Source organism: Pistacia vera, unplaced genomic scaffold (genome assembly GCF_008641045.1).
Source record: "Pistacia vera cultivar Batoury unplaced genomic scaffold, PisVer_v2 Contig461, whole genome shotgun sequence".
In the NCBI taxonomy this organism is placed as follows: Eukaryota; Viridiplantae; Streptophyta; class Magnoliopsida; order Sapindales; family Anacardiaceae; genus Pistacia; species Pistacia vera.
In genome coordinates, this window is record NW_022196292.1 from 1,645,759 (window position 1) to 1,664,019 (window position 18,261).

Below are 18,261 nucleotides of genomic sequence, written 5' to 3' on the forward strand. Positions count from 1 at the left end.
TTTTTTTATATTAAAGTAAAAAAGTATTATATTTATGATCTTCTAACTGTATATAAATAAGTTTTATGTCGTAAGAATTATTAGTAAGAAAAACTTATATATGATGATCTTGCAACATCATCATACTGAAGCGGTGAAACAATTTAACTAACATTGACCATAGAAATAATTACCTTTCCAATGTGTGGTTTTGAAAACACTATTTCTGATATTGTCAATTATCGGATGATCTCATCATATCAGTACATTATATAATAAATTTGTATGATGTATGTATTTCTTCACAGTTATGACATTAGATTTAGTGGCAAAGTCATGTTTCCCTTTTTTGTTTTTTCTTTAAAAAAAAAAAAAGAAATCCTTGAATCTATTATAGTTCTTTACCTTGAATTAAATTTAGATTTAAGTTATTTGATATGACACAAAAAAAAGATATGACTTGCAACCACCATGGATGATTTTCAAAAGTGGTGATTGATGAGAAATTAGATAAGTATAGGAAAAAAAACAAAAGGTAATTAATCAATCTTTTGGTGACTTCAATTCAATCAAGAAATTTATTTTAACTTGACAAATAGAATAAAAAACTGATTAATTCTTGGAATTTAGAGGCTAATGGCTAAACCCTAATGAACATCTTTCATATGAAAGGGATAGTGACTTTTCAACATATACCTTTGATGGAAATGGAATATAATTAAATCGAGGGTCTTGTCAATCTAATAATATAAATCTCATTAGTAATGTTTAAACTAAAATTTGTCGGCCGCTGAGTTAGAATTTTATTTTTAAGAAGATGAAAAATATAGATTATGTTAACGAGATATTATTTTAAGAAATGTTTATTATAAAAGAAAGTAATTGTGATTGATTTTGATCTTTTTTTCAAATATATTTAAAATCTTAAAAATATTATTTTATGAGATTGTTAATAGATTTTTTAAAAAAAAAAAATTTAAACTCCAATTGGCATTTATTTACTTGTTCCTAAATAAGTAGGAGCACTTGATTGGGCTTTGGTTAGTGATAGTCCGGGCTTTGGGGTTGGGTTGGGCCTCAACAACCTAGAAATCCTAAGTGGTTTCGATGCCACCCACAATACTTTCTAACTACACCTATTTCTTTAAGAAAAAGAAAATGAATTTTAGCCATTACCCTCCACTTTTTTTATATATTTTTTTTGACAAGTTTTGCCTTAGCATAACTTACTAAAAATTAATTCTTACTTAAACACTAATTCTAAATTTCATAATCACTGCAATATTTTGTTTTGTTTTGTTCTAAAATATTTGTTTGTTTGATGAAAATATATTACTAAAATTATTGTGTGGAAAAGTTCAGTAAGGCAAACTTGGGTGGGAAAGAGTGTTTGCTCCAAAATTAAACTCCTATTCACATCAATCTTGTATAGGGCATTGCATAATCTTGAATCAAATTATATGAAAACCATATATAGATACAAAAACAGACTTCATTATTCTGAAGTTAATCTCTATCACAGAAATCTCTCAACATTACCCGATCCAAAACCTTTGCCCCCAATACAACAAGACCATGTTTGGAGGGCCCCAAATGCTACTACTCAACTGTCAACTTTACATGCTTTCTTCCAGTTATGTGCAAGAGAAAGAGCACTTTTGCAAGGCAAAACCTGTCATGCAAAGATTATCACTGTTGGGCTTAATGCAGATACTTTAACTTCAAACATGCTCATTAATTTGTATGCCAAATGCGGTCTTAATGATCAAGCACGAAAGGTGTTTGATTTAATGCCGCAGCGATGTGTTGTTTCTTGGAATACACTTCTTGGATCATATACCAAGAATGGACAAGACCAAGAGGCTCTTGCTCTTTTTGTGAGTATGCAAAGAGAAGGGAAAACCCGTTTTAGTGAATTCACAGTTTCGAGTGTTCTTTGCGCGTGCGCGGCAAAATGTGACGTGTTTGAGTGTAGACAGTTGCATTGTTTTGCTGTTAAGGCGGCCATGGTTTCAAATGTGTTTGTAGGAACTGCGTTGCTTGATGTCTATGCAAAGTGTGGTTTGATAAAGGATGCGAGTCGGGTTTTTGAGCTTATGCCGGAGAGAAGTGCTGTTACTTGGAGTTCTATGGTGGCTGGTTTTGTGCAAAATGAGCTTTATGAGGAGGCTTTAATGTTGTTTCATAGAGCGCAAGTAATTGGGTTGGAGCAAAATCAGTTTACTATTTCTTCTGTAGTTTGTGCTTGTGCTAATTTGGCAGCTTTGATTGAAGGGAAACAAGTACATGCTGTTTTATGTAAAACTGGGTTTGGTTCAAATATGTTTATAGCTTCTTCTCTTATAGATATGTATGCTAAGTGTGGTAGTGTTGCAGAGGCTTATAATGTGTTTTCGGGCATTAAAGAGAAAAATGTTGTTATGTGGAACGTGATGATTTCTGGGTTTGCTAGACATGCACTTTCTATGGAGGCAATGATTTTGTTTGAGAAATTGCAGCAGGTTGGTCTTTGCCCAGATGAATTTACGTACATTTCTGTGTTATCTGCATGTAGTCATATTGGTTTGGTTGAAAAGGGGAAGACCTATTTTAATCTTATGATGACACAACACGATGTTTCGCCCAATGTCCTTCACTATTCGTGCATGGTTGATATTCTTGGTCGGGCAGGGCTGATTCATGAAGCTCATGATCTGATTAAGAAGATGTCATTTGATGCTACTGCTTCAATGTGGGGATCGCTTTTGGCATCTTGTAGGACTATTAAGAATCTTGAAATTGCTGAGATAGCAGCTAAACGTTTGTTTGAGATGGAACCTGATAATGCAGGAAACCATGTGTTGTTATCAAATGTATATGCAGCAACGAGTAGGTGGGAAGAAGTTGCAAGAGCAAGGAAACTCCTTAAAGACAGTGAGGCTAAAAAGGAGAGGGGTAAGAGTTGGATTGAAGTGAAGGATAAAGTTCATACGTTTATGGTCGGAGAGAGCAACCACCCTAGAATCAAAGAGATTTACTCAAAGTTGGAGAAGTTGGTGGAAGATATGAAGAATTTAGGTTACAAGCCAGAGACTGAGCACGACCTTCATGATGTGGAAGATAGCAGAAAGCAAGAACTATTGAGGCACCATAGTGAGAAGTTAGCTCTTACTTTCGGACTAATGTGCTTATGTCCAGGTGCCCCGATCAGGATAATAAAGAATCTGAGAATTTGTGGGGATTGCCATTCTTTTATGAAGTTTGCATCAAGCATTACAGGGAGGGAAATTATTGTTAGGGATACAAATAGATTTCATCATTTTAGAAAAGGAAGTTGTTCTTGTAGGGAGTTTTGGTGAAATTCTAGTTTACTTCATTGACTGCCGATGACATATTGTTTTACAATTGCTGACTTGAAACTCGCCCAAATAGTTGCAATGCCAGATAGAGAGGTTCATTTTTGTTGATCTTTTTGGTATACTAAATAAAAGAATATTACATAGATCAATATTTTTAAACAGCCCCAAATTAAAATTATGATTGTACCAAAGTAAGAATTGTATACATTTGCGCAACTACTTAGAAAATATTATTTCCATGTGCATCAACTCTTTCAAACATGAATACATGTTTCTAGCACAAAATGTGAAATTTTGTAATACAATGTCTTTCAAACACAAGTCAAAATTATTAAAAAAATGGTTCAATTTTGGATACAATTGAGATATTAGAAGAAACTAAAATGTTAAGTGGGTTGATTTAATTTAAATGTTGAGGGTAAATGGCATTTTTGCTGTAAGAATTAAATTAGGATGAGAGGTCTAAGACAAGTGCATATGAAAATATAACAAAAATGTCTTTGCAACTAAAATTAGAAGAATCTATTAAATTATATGAACTTAAATATAATATTTATGAAATATATTTTATAATATTTAAATAGCTATACTCAAAATATATTTACATATGATATATTTAGCATTGAAGACAAGCATAATCCAATTTTCTTTTTTATAATTCAACTTACCATATGATATATTTACATGTTAATCTAACAATATAGAAAAAATAAATTGACAAGAATTTTTAGATTTTTTTTTTTTTTTTTTGAGTTATTTTGCCTCTTGAAATATTTTTCTTTTGACTTTATTCGTTAAATTGATTCTAAACTGATTTAAATTAAATATTTTATTGCCAGTCATATAATTATCATTACAGGTTTTGAACCACTTTAAAAAAGTCTTCTTGTTTTATATTAATTATTACATATTCACCTCCATCATTGATCCATCAGGATTACGTACGCATCCTACGTGGTTCAAAAATTGTCAATCATGTTCCTCTGGTTGATGTAAATCCTTGCAACAATATTTTGGTGCTCGAAGGAGGGCCCTGCGGAAGCTCTTTGTGTTTTTCCAATAGATCCAGTTCCATTTCCTGAGAATAGTGCAATATCAATCATAGCTCGCACAATCAGATCTAAAAGCAGAGTCAAAACCAGGCGCGCCGACGACGTCAACATTAGGCCTGCAATCGAACCGAACATGAACAAACGGGCCCGTTCGAAAATCGTTCGATAAGCATGTTCGATTGTTCGTGTTCGTGTTCGTGTTCGAACGAACACAGGATCTGTGTTCGTGTTCGTTCGATTAACAAAAAGCTCGTTCGTGTTCGTTAGCAACTCGTTCGTGTTCGTTCGACTAACCTGTTCGACTAACTCGTTCGACTAACCTGTTCGACTAACTCGTTCGACTAACTTGTTCGTTCGACTAACTCGTTCGATAATTTGTAAATACTTGTTCGACTAACTCGTTNTTTTTTTTTTTTTTTTGTTAACTAAGATGTTTGGATCCGTTTATGTACACCTCGGCTAATTCTTAAAAGAAACAACCTACCATCACAATCTATCGTGGGCAAAGGTATTATCTCTACACTAGATAGAGAATAGTAAAAATGAGCATATTTATTTGTAAGATATATTTATTAACAGTGAAAATAATATGATTTGACAATTAATTTTCGATAGTTTTTATTAGTCATAAATCTCATTTTAATTTATGTAATTATACAGCTTTTATAATCTATTTTATGAGTTTTATGGCAAACAACTATATTATTTTTTAATAGTATCACTTATAATTGAATTAATTTTCTTGTCTAGAGATTGGAAAGTTGTAGACAATTTTGTCACCTCTTAATTATATATAGGAAGTATTTATACCAGCCAGTACTCCTATGGTTTTCAAAATTTACAATCAGTGGCTATGTTATTCGAATTATCCAACTATTTCTTATATCGTTAAATTTTTTCGTTAAAATTAACTTTTTAATTGGTTTTGACTTATAAAATTACCAAATTACCTCTAAAAATAAGTTACTTTAAAATTAAGAAAAATATCTAAGGCTCCGTTTGGTTCACATTTTTACGTTTTTGGGAAAAAAAATTTTTAAAAAGTTAAAAAAAAGTTGAATTGGGCGGGTAGTACGATATAGGATTTACAAATTAATAAAATATCTCCTATGTTTATTTTTTTACAAAACACCCCTATAATCAAACATTAAAAGTTAACAAAAACACACCCAACCCACCCATCAAATATGGACAGCTGGCCACCACCGCCGGAGGGTGGTTGGAGTCGTCGTATCGGCGCATGACCGGCTGGATCTTGCCAGTCGTGCACCGATATGGCTAGGGCTGTGCAAATCCGGATATCCGATCCGAATAGGACATTTTTTGATCCGATCCGAATTTTCGGATCAAGCTATTTGTTGATCCGAATTATGTGGATATCCGGTTATCCGGATATCCGATTATTCGGATCGGATGATCGGATATCCGAATTTTAAGATTTCCTTATTAAAATTTAAAACCAAATAATTCAATCCTTCAACAATCGATTTGGGGCTTCAATCGGTTGTGTCTCTATCTGTGCGTATTCGAGCGAGAGAGACAGAGTGAGATTGAGATGAGATCTGGTGATTCACTAATTCTGGTCTGAGAGAGTGAAAGGCTTAAGGTTGTGCGTGTTTCAGGCTTTGAGCGAGAGAGACAGTGAGAGATTGAGACGACAGAGTACAGATGCGATCTGGTCTGAGAGAGTGAAACTGTGANTACAGCATCAATTGGAAAGTTGGTATATATTTTTTATTCGAACAGGTATTCAAACGAGTTATTCGAACATATATTTACAAGTTATCGAACGAGTTATTCGAACAGGTATTTACAAATTATCGAACGAGTTATTCGAACAAGTATTTACGAGTTAGTTAAACAAGTTAGTCGAACGAGTTAGTCGAACGAACACGAACGAGTTACGAACGTCGAACGAGTTAGTCGAACGAACACGAACGAGTTACGAACGAACACGAACGAGCTTTTTGTTAATCGAACGAACACGAACGAGCTTTTTGTTAATCGAACGAACACGAACACACATCCTGTGTTTGTTCGAACACGAACATGAACACGAACAATCGAAAATGCTTATCGAACGATTTTCGAACGGGCCTGTTCGTTCATGTTCGGTTCGATTGCAGGCCTAGCCAGTACTCCTATGGTTTTCAAAATTTACAAACAGTGGCTATGTTATTCAAATTATCCAACCACCTCTTACATTGTTAGTTTTTTCCGTTAAAATTAACTTTTTGATTGGTTTTGACTTATAAAATTACCAAATTACCCCTAAAAATAAGTGATATTAAAATTAAGAAAAATATCTAAAGTTTAAAAAAAAAAAAAAAAAAACTTGACAGCTAAAAATCGATGAATTTACTTGAAAAATAAGAAAGTTAAAAATAAATTAAGAAAAAAAACTATAAATTTAAGAAATTCTTTTAAATTGGCAGATTTTCAATTTTTTTTCTTAAATCTTTTAATATATTTTTTGAAAATTTTAGTACATTTTCTTTTAATTTTTTAGAAAAGTTATTTTTAAGGCCAATAATGTAATTTAGTGGTNCAGCCATGTAAAGTTTATATGTAAGAAAAATTAAATAAATTATGTGGAAATATATGTCAAACATTTAGGAGGCGTTTGGTTAGGGGGTATTGGAGATTATTGGGGTTAAGTCATCTTATATTACTTGATTACCATCTTTGGTTGTCAAGTAATACAAGATACTGATAATCTTCAAATACCAATACTGGTTACTATTGGTAATATTTGAGGCAATCTGACTACTTCTATTTTCTTAAGTATTCTAAGATTATCAAGGTTGTCTTTTTTTGTTACAATTCTATCTCTTATTAATAAAATTTTAGGACAATAATGCCCTTATTTTTTAATTTATTTACATGAATATGGCTTTTACTATTTCACCCCCAATTAATTAACTTTTTGGACAAAATTATCCTTGAATTCAAAACAAATTACAACCCACCCAAGCCACCACCCCAGCCACCTGCAAGAACGGTGACGGAAGGCCGAAAATGGTCGTCATGCACCAATATGGCCATTTCCAACCAGATATCTGGCCGTTGACTGCCAGATCGACGGATGTGGCCGTTGACAGCCAGATCGATGGTCGTTAATAGCCACGTCTATGGTCCTTAACGGCCATCGATTTGGCCGTTGACAGCCAAATCTGTCAAGTATGACCATTTCCGGCAAGATCTCTGGTCGAAAATGGTCATACAACGCACGGAGGCCATTTCCTGCCTTCCGTGCGCTGTTAGGTTGCCGGCCGGCAGTGACTGGGTTGGAGGGGGTCTTTGTTGATTTTCCAAACTTTTGTTATGGGGTTGTTTTTGCTAAGTTTTAAAATGCAGGGGGGTTATAATAATCTAAATAATAATCAATATTAAAAAATAATAGAATAATAATATTTAATTAGAGGACAATTCAGTCATTTAGATAACATACCCACTAATTTATTCCTTCCAACCAAACATATTAATATAACATACCCACCAATTAACCAAACACATTTTCTTAAAGATTCTCAGTAATCTTCAAGGTAATTTAACTTTCCAGTAATCCAACATTTTCAGTAATCTAACATTCCTTGAACCAAATGCCCTCTTAAAGTTATCATATTTATTAAGGGATGACAAAACAGTTGTTAACCCTCTTCAAAACACTTTTAAAATGAACTATTTGACTTATGACCAAATGACAAGACTATGAAATATCCAAAAATCTTATGTTCAAATCATATAAAGTGGTCATTCATCTATTACATTTATTACTTACCTTAACCACTGGACTTGTAGGTATTCAAGAAACCTCAGAGATTAATTGAGGTGTACTTAAACTGACCCAGATATCTAGGCTTAGACATCTTGGTAACTCGATTACCAAAAAAATGCATGTAAATTTCATAAAAAAAATCAATAACATGTGTCATAAAGAGAGTTAGCCACTATGATGATCACGATTCCAGCTAATATTTCATAGGATAATTTGATATGATAAATTGATAACCANAATCACACATATGTATTGATCATATATTACAATAGACTTTCATTCCACTATAAATTTATGGGTGTTGATACAAAATATATATGTAAACATTTAAAATATTTAGGTATTTACAAATTAATCACACGTATGTATTAATTATATATTACAATAGACTTTCATTCCACTATAAATTTATGGGTGTTGATACAAAATATATATGTAAACATTTAAAATATTTAGGATAACTTGTGTAATTATAATAAATATATATGTAAACAAATTCCTTTTGTTTATGTCATGTTTGATATGGAATTAAATTTGTTTTGAACGATTTATTGTTCTATTTAATTTATTTTAAAGTTTTATTATTTATGATGGTTAGTTATTTTAATTTACTAAGTTTTTATTGATTTGTTTAAAATATAAATATAGATAGAGAGTTGATTTATTTTCAAATATTGAATTAAATTACTATAAATTATAAATTGTTGCATATTTGTTTTTTAGAGCATGAATTTGAAAGTTGGTGTATATTTTTTATTCAAACGAATTAGTCGAACAGGTATTTACAAATTATCGAACGAGTTAGTCAAACGAACACGAACGAGCTTTTTGTTAATCAAACGAACACGAACACACATCCTGTGTTCGTTCGAACACGAACATGAACAATCGAACATGCTTATCGAACGGGCCTGTTCGTTCATGTTCGGTTCGATTGCAGGCCTAATCAGGAGGCCTAGGTCCAGATGGTAAAATCCGGCTGCATTTCATATCGAATAGGCCTCATCTGCAGAATTCTGATTTGGGCCCCATTGGGGTTGGGCCTGAGCTTTCATCTTTATTAGAGGTGTTTCCTTATTTGGGCCGAGGACATTTTTTGGTCCTAACAATAGATACATTTTTGTTAAAGTCAAAATAATTCTAGATTTCAAGTATATTTAGAGCTTCTTAGCACGAAACTTTTTATATTCACGTACTATCATTTTTAGGATTATTTCCTTTCTTTTTTTGTAACTACATTTATATTAAATTATAACCTTTTTATAGACATAAATTAGTTTGATCTCATTATTATGACTAAAGAGAGGTTTTACTATATATATAAATATGTGTGTGTGTGTGTGTATGTAAGCTTTGTGATTGTGGGTTAAAGAAACGAAATTAATACAACGAAGAAACTTTAACCGTATATGAGTTAAAACGCAAACGTATCACAAAGTTTTTAAAACTCAAATAAATTTAGGTCAAGAAAGGATTCATATTTATCACCATCATATCCTTAAATTTAATTTGAAACATTCAAAAATCATAAGTTTCATATGGCTAATCTTCCAAGTTTGTTGAAGCCAACATGTTCATCAATAAAATATTACACTAGCAGTCTGAAAATGAATTTATCACTACTATAGAAACATAAATCTTAATTTTACTAGCGTCAATATTAATCATATACATAATATATATAGTAGTTGTAACATCTCAAGCCTACTTCCTCTGGTGGGGCTTTGAGAGCCACGTTCTTATGTATTATCCTACCNAGTGAATTATTTTTCTAATGATGAGTTTATATAATGTGCTTAATGCTATTAGGAACTTGATCAATTTCTAATAGAATTGTTTTATGTGATTGAGACCGAGAGGAGATATCACATGAGTGCTCTAGTAATATAGGCCATGGATTAATTGGATATAGAGATACATGAATTGATACATGCAATAGTCATAGGCAGGATTAACTTGTGCTAAAAGCTAGAGGATTTCATAAAGCTTAATGCTCGTCTATTTCATTAAATCTGTATAGAGATATTTAGGTTATGAAATAGAAGTAGAATTAATATTGCTTGAGAAAGAATATTGGTTAACCTAGGAAATCCCGTTGTCACATTAATTAAATAAGTTCATTGACCATAGTAAATTGAGCGGTGCAGAGAAGTTATAGATGAGCCCGAAGTCTTAGCCGTTTTCTCTCATTGAATTCTCAATTTTAGTTTTACTGCAATTTGTTTCCAATATTTCAGCTTTTAATATTTTTAGTTTTAAAGATCACTATTCTAAGTTTTGATTATCTAGATGAAGTTAAGACTAGTTAATATTTCAGTACTTGTTTACGCAATCCCTTGGGTACAATAACCTGTATTTTGTTACACTTTATTACTTAAGACTAGTGCACTTGCTAGTAGCTATTGTAAACGACACAACAGTGTTCAGTTCTGGGTACCCTGCACTTTTTGAAGGAACCGGAACCAACGGTTCCTTGAAATTTGGAACCAGAACCAGAACGGACGGTTTCGATTCCTAGTTACCCAAAACCAAAACATGTAACAACGGTTCCGGTTCCGGTTCCGGTTCTGGGTACCCTATAAAATTACATGACCCCCCAAAGTTTTTAAAATGGCAAAAAAACCCTTAGAAACTTACAAATACCCCCCACCTGGCACTTGTTAACAAAAATAAAATTACAAACTCCATTACTTTGTAAAGGTAGATTCTCAAAAGTTAAACCAACTTACTTTAAATGTTATGAAATATAAATATAAATGTATTCACATTACTTTTTCTACAAAAGTTTTTATTAAACCCCCTAATCTTTAATTTTATTTTATATTAGTCTCGGTTCCTGGTTCCGGTTTCGGTTTCGGTTCCTAACCATAGGAACCAGAACTGGAACCGCACATTAACGGTTCCAAAAATTTGGAACCGGAACCTACCCATCGACTATTGGTTCTAGGTAGGAACCAGAATCAAACCCAGGGTACTCGGTGGTTCCGGTTCCAACCGGTTCTTTTGAACACCCCTAATATTTTTCATACAATATTATATGATAAAATATGATTGGTTGATTTTAAATTAAAATTAAACTTTCACCTAATCATCTTTTATCATATAATGTTGTATGAGAATGTTGTATGTGTATTCATACCATAAAAGTCAATCAATAGATGACAATCTCTTATTTCAGGTTCATTCGAATCCAAAGATTCAACCAACATCCTCTCACAAGGCCGAAATCTATCTCAACGTACGATTTTAATCTTTACTGATGTGGGTAGCAAAATAGCGATTTTAATCTCCAGAGCCCAAAATTACCAAAATACCCCTATCCATTTTTCAACCTCTTATAGCATGGGTTTTTTAGGTTTCTTATGTTTCCCATCTATTAAAATTTATGTTTACATTTTTATCATGCATATTCTATTTTCTATCAATTTTACAAAATCCCTGCTCTTACAACATTTTCACGTTATTCGTGATTGTGGGTAGGCCTGCAATCGAACCGAACATGAACGAACGGGCCCGTTCGAAAATCGTTCGATAAGCATGTTCGATTGTTCGTGTTCGTGTTCGTGTTCGAACGAACACAGATCCTGTGTTCGTGTTCGTTCGATTAACAAAAAGCTCGTTCGTGTTCGTTAGCAACTCGTTCGTGTTCGTTCGACTAACCTGTTCGACTAACTCGTTCGACTAACTTGTTCGTTCGACTAACTCGTTCGATAATTTGTAAATACCTAAATATTTTAAATGTTTACATATATATTTTGTATCAACACCCATAAATTTAGAGTAAAATGAAAATCTATTGTAATATATGATCAATACATATGTGTGATTAATTATATATATATATATATATTATCATTACTGTCTACATATTTATTTTGTACCAACACCTATAAATTCATAGTGATATGAGAGTTTATTGTAATATGTGATCAATACAAATGTGTGATTAATTTAGGTTTAATTAAACTATTATATTATTAAATTTGGTATGCTATACATCACTTGATTATACAATATGTTATGTTTATCAATTTACCATACTATATTTATTATTTATTAATTGAAATGTTATCTTATAATATTTAATTATTGATTACATTTAGAAAAATATGAAGCTATTATGTTATTGGATTTACTATATTATTTATCACTTTATTATACAATTTATTATGTTATTAAATTTGTCATGCTATGTATCATAGTAATTTATTACTTTTTAATTAAAATGTTATATACTTATATATTTAATTATTGATGACATTTGGAAAAAAAAATCCAAACATATTATATATATAAGAAAGACAAAAGTATCATAATATTTTATTATTGATTACCATTAAAAAAAATTCATCCAAACTCAATCAAACATAATATAAAAATGGAATTTTTTTTTTTAATTATAATAATACATAACCTTGTTTTTCGAACATAAACGAACGAACAATCGAACGATTGTTCGCGAACGGATGAATTAGTCGAACGTATAGTGTTCGCGAACATAATCGAACGAACAACCCCTGTTCGAATTCGATCGAACATATTATCGAACAATTATCGAACTGTTCGCGAACAAATGTTCGCGAACATTATCGAACAGTAATCGAACGAACAACGAACGTTCGCGAACTGTTCGGTTCGTTTGCAGCCCTAATTGTGGGTAGTCTCTAAAACTGCCAAAAAAGCCCTCTACAATAAAGCATTTTGATTCACTTAATAATGCATAAAAAACCTTAAGGGGCATTCTGGTCAATTCTTATCATTTTATTGAATGATCTAATAATTTTTATTTTTTTATCAAGAGATAAATTATTTTCAAGTTAATCTCTCATTTTATCAGTTAAATTATATAAATCCCGAATTTATTTTAAATTTTCGCATTATCCTTGATAAAATATTATTTAATGCATTTTTCTCCTTTTTATATATATTTATTTATTTATTATAAATTATTTTATTGGATATTTATCATCCAAAATCCTTTTGGTGTAAATCCATTTATCATCCTATTTATTTCAAATCCAGTGAATCTACACATACGTATGTCTAGGTAATTTTATTATTTCAATTATCTCCCTTTTATTAATTCATTGGATATTTAAAATACATTTATCTCTCTTTTAAATAAATATATTTCTTAAATGATCTGAACTTAATTAAGTCCACATTATTTCTTTATCATTTATAAATTGATTTATATTTTATATAAATCCATTTTCTTATTTATATTTTATCAATTATTTATTATTATGTTTATCTCTAAATCAAAACTCTATCACTTATCTCCCAGCCTCTATATAAAGGTTGGAGTCCTTTTATTCAAAGGAGGGGGAAATCCATTATTCAACCGATCATAACATCATTCACCCACCTATCTTTTACATCAAAATTGTAGTCGATTCTTTCCTTCTTTCCATCAATTAAATTACTCAAACATTAGATACATCGTTCCTAAGCATCACAACTATGAAATTAGCCTCTAAACACCATACAAATCACCCCAAATGAATCAAAATCACTTCTTCTCCAAGCATTAAAATACAATGACCTCTTTGAGTCTTTTTTTTCTTAAACGTGTATGCTTTTCTCCACAAATTTTGCCTAGTCTTCTTTGGTTGACTTTGGTGATGACTACACTACAACGGGATGTTCCTTCGAGTGAACTCTTATAAGTTCGTTTTTACTCAAAAAGCGTGATTAAAGTCCCAAAAAAGAAGTGCATCGATTCAGAATTAAGCCCAAGTCAATAATGGACCCTTCTTAAATCATTTCATAGTAATTTTCTTAGTAATTATTATTTTGTAGTAAATACAGAAGGACCACCAACAATTTTCTATTAGGTTTCGAGTTTTTTGTTTGAATATAATGGTAGTGTATTTGTAATCATATTTTGATTCAATAAATATAAATGTTATATATAAATATTTTATTGCAACCTACTTAGTAATATATTTCACATATAATTATAAAAATAAATATCTTTTAAATTTAACCTTATAATGGGAAAAGGGGACGGATTCGAGATGTGTATCTTGGCCCTAATAGAGATGATTTTGATTTTCCACAGCAGTTTGGGCCAGGTTAGAGGGGTCAACCCTAACCCAGCTCATGTATACCTCACCGAGTGGACTGGGCCTTCATAAGGCAACCTGTTAACCCAACGGGTTATATTTTTTTAAAAAAAGAAAACTGTCCAACCCATCGGTTGGGGGTTTTCAACCAGGCGAGTTGGACCAAAAAAATTAAATTAAAATTTTTTTGCAAAAACCCACTTTACCCTTGAAATATAGCCATTTTATAGCAGTTGGAGGAGTCTTTTTGGTCATTTTCTGTTCCCATTTTTTTTTTTTTTTTATAAATAGGGCATAAACTCTTATATTTCCTCACATCCCAAATTCTCTCATTTTCTCTATTGAAATCTCTCAATCTCTTTGTTGTCAATTTGCTCTCATTTTAATTTTTATTAGTTTTTGCAATTTTCAATTCATATTTCCAAATTCTAATTCTCCTTCTTTAATTCTTTATTTCCTCTATATCCATTTTTTTTTTTTTTTTTTTTTTAACTATAATGGATAGATATTTCCATCACATTGATTTCGATGATGAAGAAAACTATCATAGTCCCTCTGAATTTACTAACATAAATGCAGTAGATTCAAATAATCCCGCTTTCCCAGTCTCAGATCCGATACACCTCATAATATTCCCCCGATTCCTCCCAATGTTGCTACAGCTCCCGATGGTTCTAAAAGTCATTCTCGTAATCACCATCCTCATCCAACTCCATTTTAAGCAGAAGCGGGTTCATCAACTGCAATCGGAACTGACGACAGACACACATCAGACGTTTGGGTGTATTTCGATAAGTTTTACGAGACAGAAAATAGAGTTCAAGTGAAGAAAGCAAGATGCAAGTATTGTGGAAATATTTATAAAGCTGATGCAGGTAATTGTACTAATATTTTAAAAAGGCATGCTAGTAAACATATGAATCAACATGGAAATAGAGAAATCAATCAAACTCAAATAACTAATTTGGGTACTACTTGGCGATTTTGATGTATATAGGAAACAATTAGTTTTATATATTGCTACAACTAATCAACCTATTAATATGGTTAAAGATAAATATTTTGAAAAATTTATTAAAAAATCATTTTTTCTAGGATTTAAAAGTTATTCTAAAACTGCAACTAAAAATGATTTAATAAAATCGTTTGAGAAAATGAAATTAGAATTAAAAAATAAAATACATAGTTGTCATGTTAGTGTGGCTCTAACCGCCGATATTTAGAGTGGTAGAACTCATTATTTTGATAACGAATGTAAATTAAATATATCTTTATTGGGATTTAGATTAATAGATGTGGATCATAGTAGTCAACAAATTGATAATAAAATTGTTGAAGTTTTAAAAGATTATGATATTGTTCACAAAGTAATAAGTTTAACTTTAGATAATGCAAGTGCTAATAGTAAAGTTATATATTTTTTTCAAATAAATTTTCTTTTTCGTGACAATTTGAAGTTTTTTCACCAACGTTGTGCATGTTACATTATTAATTTAATTGTGAAAAGTGGTATGAAAAAAATTATAAATAATATTGATAAAATTAGAAATTCTTTAGTTTTGATTACTAGTAGTAATAAAAGAAATGCTGAATTTCAAGATGCTTGTATAAAATCAAATATGTCTCCTAAAACTTTTGCATTATACATGTCTATTAGATGGAATAGTAATTATTTAATGCTTGATTCATGTTTATCTTATGCAAATTTAATTAGTTATTTTGCAGCAAATAATAGGGGTCCTCATTAATTGGTAGACAGTGATTGACATATAGCTCAAAAATTTCATTATTTTCTTAAAAAAATTTATTAATCCACTTTACAACTTTCTGGTGTGTATTATCCAACTGGTCCATTAGTACATACAATTATAAAAATTTCAGATTTATTTAAAAAAAAAAGGGAAACAATACAATTTTAGCGGGACCAATAGAGGCAATGGAATTAAAATTTGAAAAAATATTGTAAACTCATTCCTTTACTTTATTGTTTAGCTGTCAAATTTGATCATAGAATTAAATTAGCCCATTTAGAAAATGGTTTAGACACGTTAAGTGAAAATTTACGAGACGAAGTATATGTCAATCAACAAGGAGAGATAAGAGAGTGTCTTGCAAATGTATATTTGCAATATGAAAATAGGTATGGGAACCAGTGAAGAGGTGAAATACCTGAGGAAGTAGCATCAGAAGAAACAAATGAAGACTTCGACTCCTAGAGTGCATTTTATAGGTCGAAGAGGACCCAAACCTGAAGCATAACCTCCTCTTCAAAAGCATCAACAACTATGCAGCTACAGGATAATGAGCTTCACCAATATTTGGGAACTCCCAACGTGCTACCAGCAGATCCACAACAATTAAATAACTTCTTTCCTTCTTTCCATCAATTAAATTACTCAAACATTACATACATCATTACTAAGCATCACAGCCATGAAATTAGCCTCTAAACACCGTACAAATCACCCCAAATGAATCAAAATCACTTCTTCTCCAAACATTAAAATACAATGACCTCTTTGAGTTTTTTTTTTCTTAAACGTGTATGCTTTTCTCCAGAAATTCTGCCTAGTCTTCTTTGGTTGACTTTAGTGATGACTACACTACAACGGGATGTTCATTAGAGTGAACTCTTATAAGTTCGTTTTTACTCAAAAAAGTGTGACTGAAGTCCAAGAAAAGAAGTGCATCGATTCAGAATTAAGCCCAAGTCAATAATGGACCCTTCTTAAATCATTTTACTGTAATTTTCTTAGTAATTATTATTTTGTAATAAATACAAAAGGACCACCAACAATTTTCTATTACGTTTCGAGTGTTTTTGTTTGAATATAATGGTAGTGTATTTGTAATCATATTTTTATTCAATAAATATAAATGTTATATATAAATATTTTATTTCAACCTACTTAGTAATACATTTCACATATAATTATAAAAATAAATATATTTTAAATTTAACCTTATAATGGGAAAAAGGGGACGGAGTCGGGATGTGTACCCTGGCCCTAATAGGGATGATTTTGATTTCCCACAGCTTCTTTCTTTCTTCGCCCCAAAGGTCTGCTTTCTATTCTATATAGACTTTTTCGAAATGCTTTACTCATTCAAAACCTCACCTCAATATCGTGGATAACGTTACAAGCTTTTATTAGCGTAAAGAAGGAAGCAGAAGTCAAGAACGAAAGCCTTAGGGCGAATAAGTGACTTTGAAGAAAACGATCAGCCCTTTTCTAAGCCTTTTCATTCAGTGAATCCAGGTCCTATTTTGTCATCCCTGCAGGTGGGCCTAGGCGCACGAGTGAAGCGGCCGGCATCGGCTCGAGTGGATTTTTCCTCGTGTTACGCGTGGGCGATTGAGTCAAGCAGCCTAAGGTTTACTCGAGCATTTTTTATTTTATCCAACGGCACGGAAATTCAAACAAAACTGCTTATTAACACCTTAAATTAGTAAATCAATAACCTAAATATTAAAATACCCAAAATTAACAATAAAAATCCTAACATAGATACGACAATGGTAAAAAAAAAAGTGAAGAGATAAAGCCATGAAAATCTTATCTCAGTTTCAACATCCACGTGCACAAATACAGAACATAAAATAAAACACTGTCAGTCTCCATTATTGTTGTTAAATACCCAACAACTTATATATAAGAAGACCTGATCTTATCCTATAAACTATAAAGTTTTTGGCTATACCTTGTAGGATAAAGATACAGCTTCATGAATTTAAAACCCAGAAAATCCTGCAACACTCCATTAAAAAACATATAGCAGATATGACATTATCAGGCTTCAAGACTCCTTTTACGTAGTTGTTGTTTCATTTTTTTCTTATAATAAGCTGCTTTTGGTCTCACGTGATGTGCATGAGATCTTATTATATCGCTTATATTTTAGATTTTTCTTTCTTTCTTTTTTCATATTTTTTAATCCTGGGTTTGATTCAACAATAGGCTACGGCCATATGAAAATCAATAAATTATATTAAAGTCTTTAGGTCCAACAATAGACAATGAATAAAATAATATCAAATGATAATA

At 31.4% G+C, this 18,261-nt stretch overlaps 1 protein-coding gene across 1 annotated transcript; it reads left to right on the forward strand.

Annotated features, from left to right (window-relative positions):
- Positions 1-1,365: 1,365 nt before the first annotated feature.
- On the forward strand, positions 1,366-3,388 carry LOC116145470 (pentatricopeptide repeat-containing protein At5g04780, mitochondrial). Its single transcript, XM_031430925.1, has one exon. It carries the CDS (start codon positions 1,440-1,442, stop codon positions 3,315-3,317), a length of 1,878 nt encoding a protein of 625 aa, XP_031286785.1. The 5' UTR covers positions 1,366-1,439; the 3' UTR covers positions 3,318-3,388.
- The last annotated feature ends 14,873 nt before the right edge of the window (positions 3,389-18,261 follow it).

Excerpts from the sequence above, each read along its gene's own strand:
- LOC116145470 (XM_031430925.1), top strand. The coding sequence starts at position 1,440 with ATGAAAACCATATATAGATACAAAAACAGACTTCATTATTCTGAAGTT.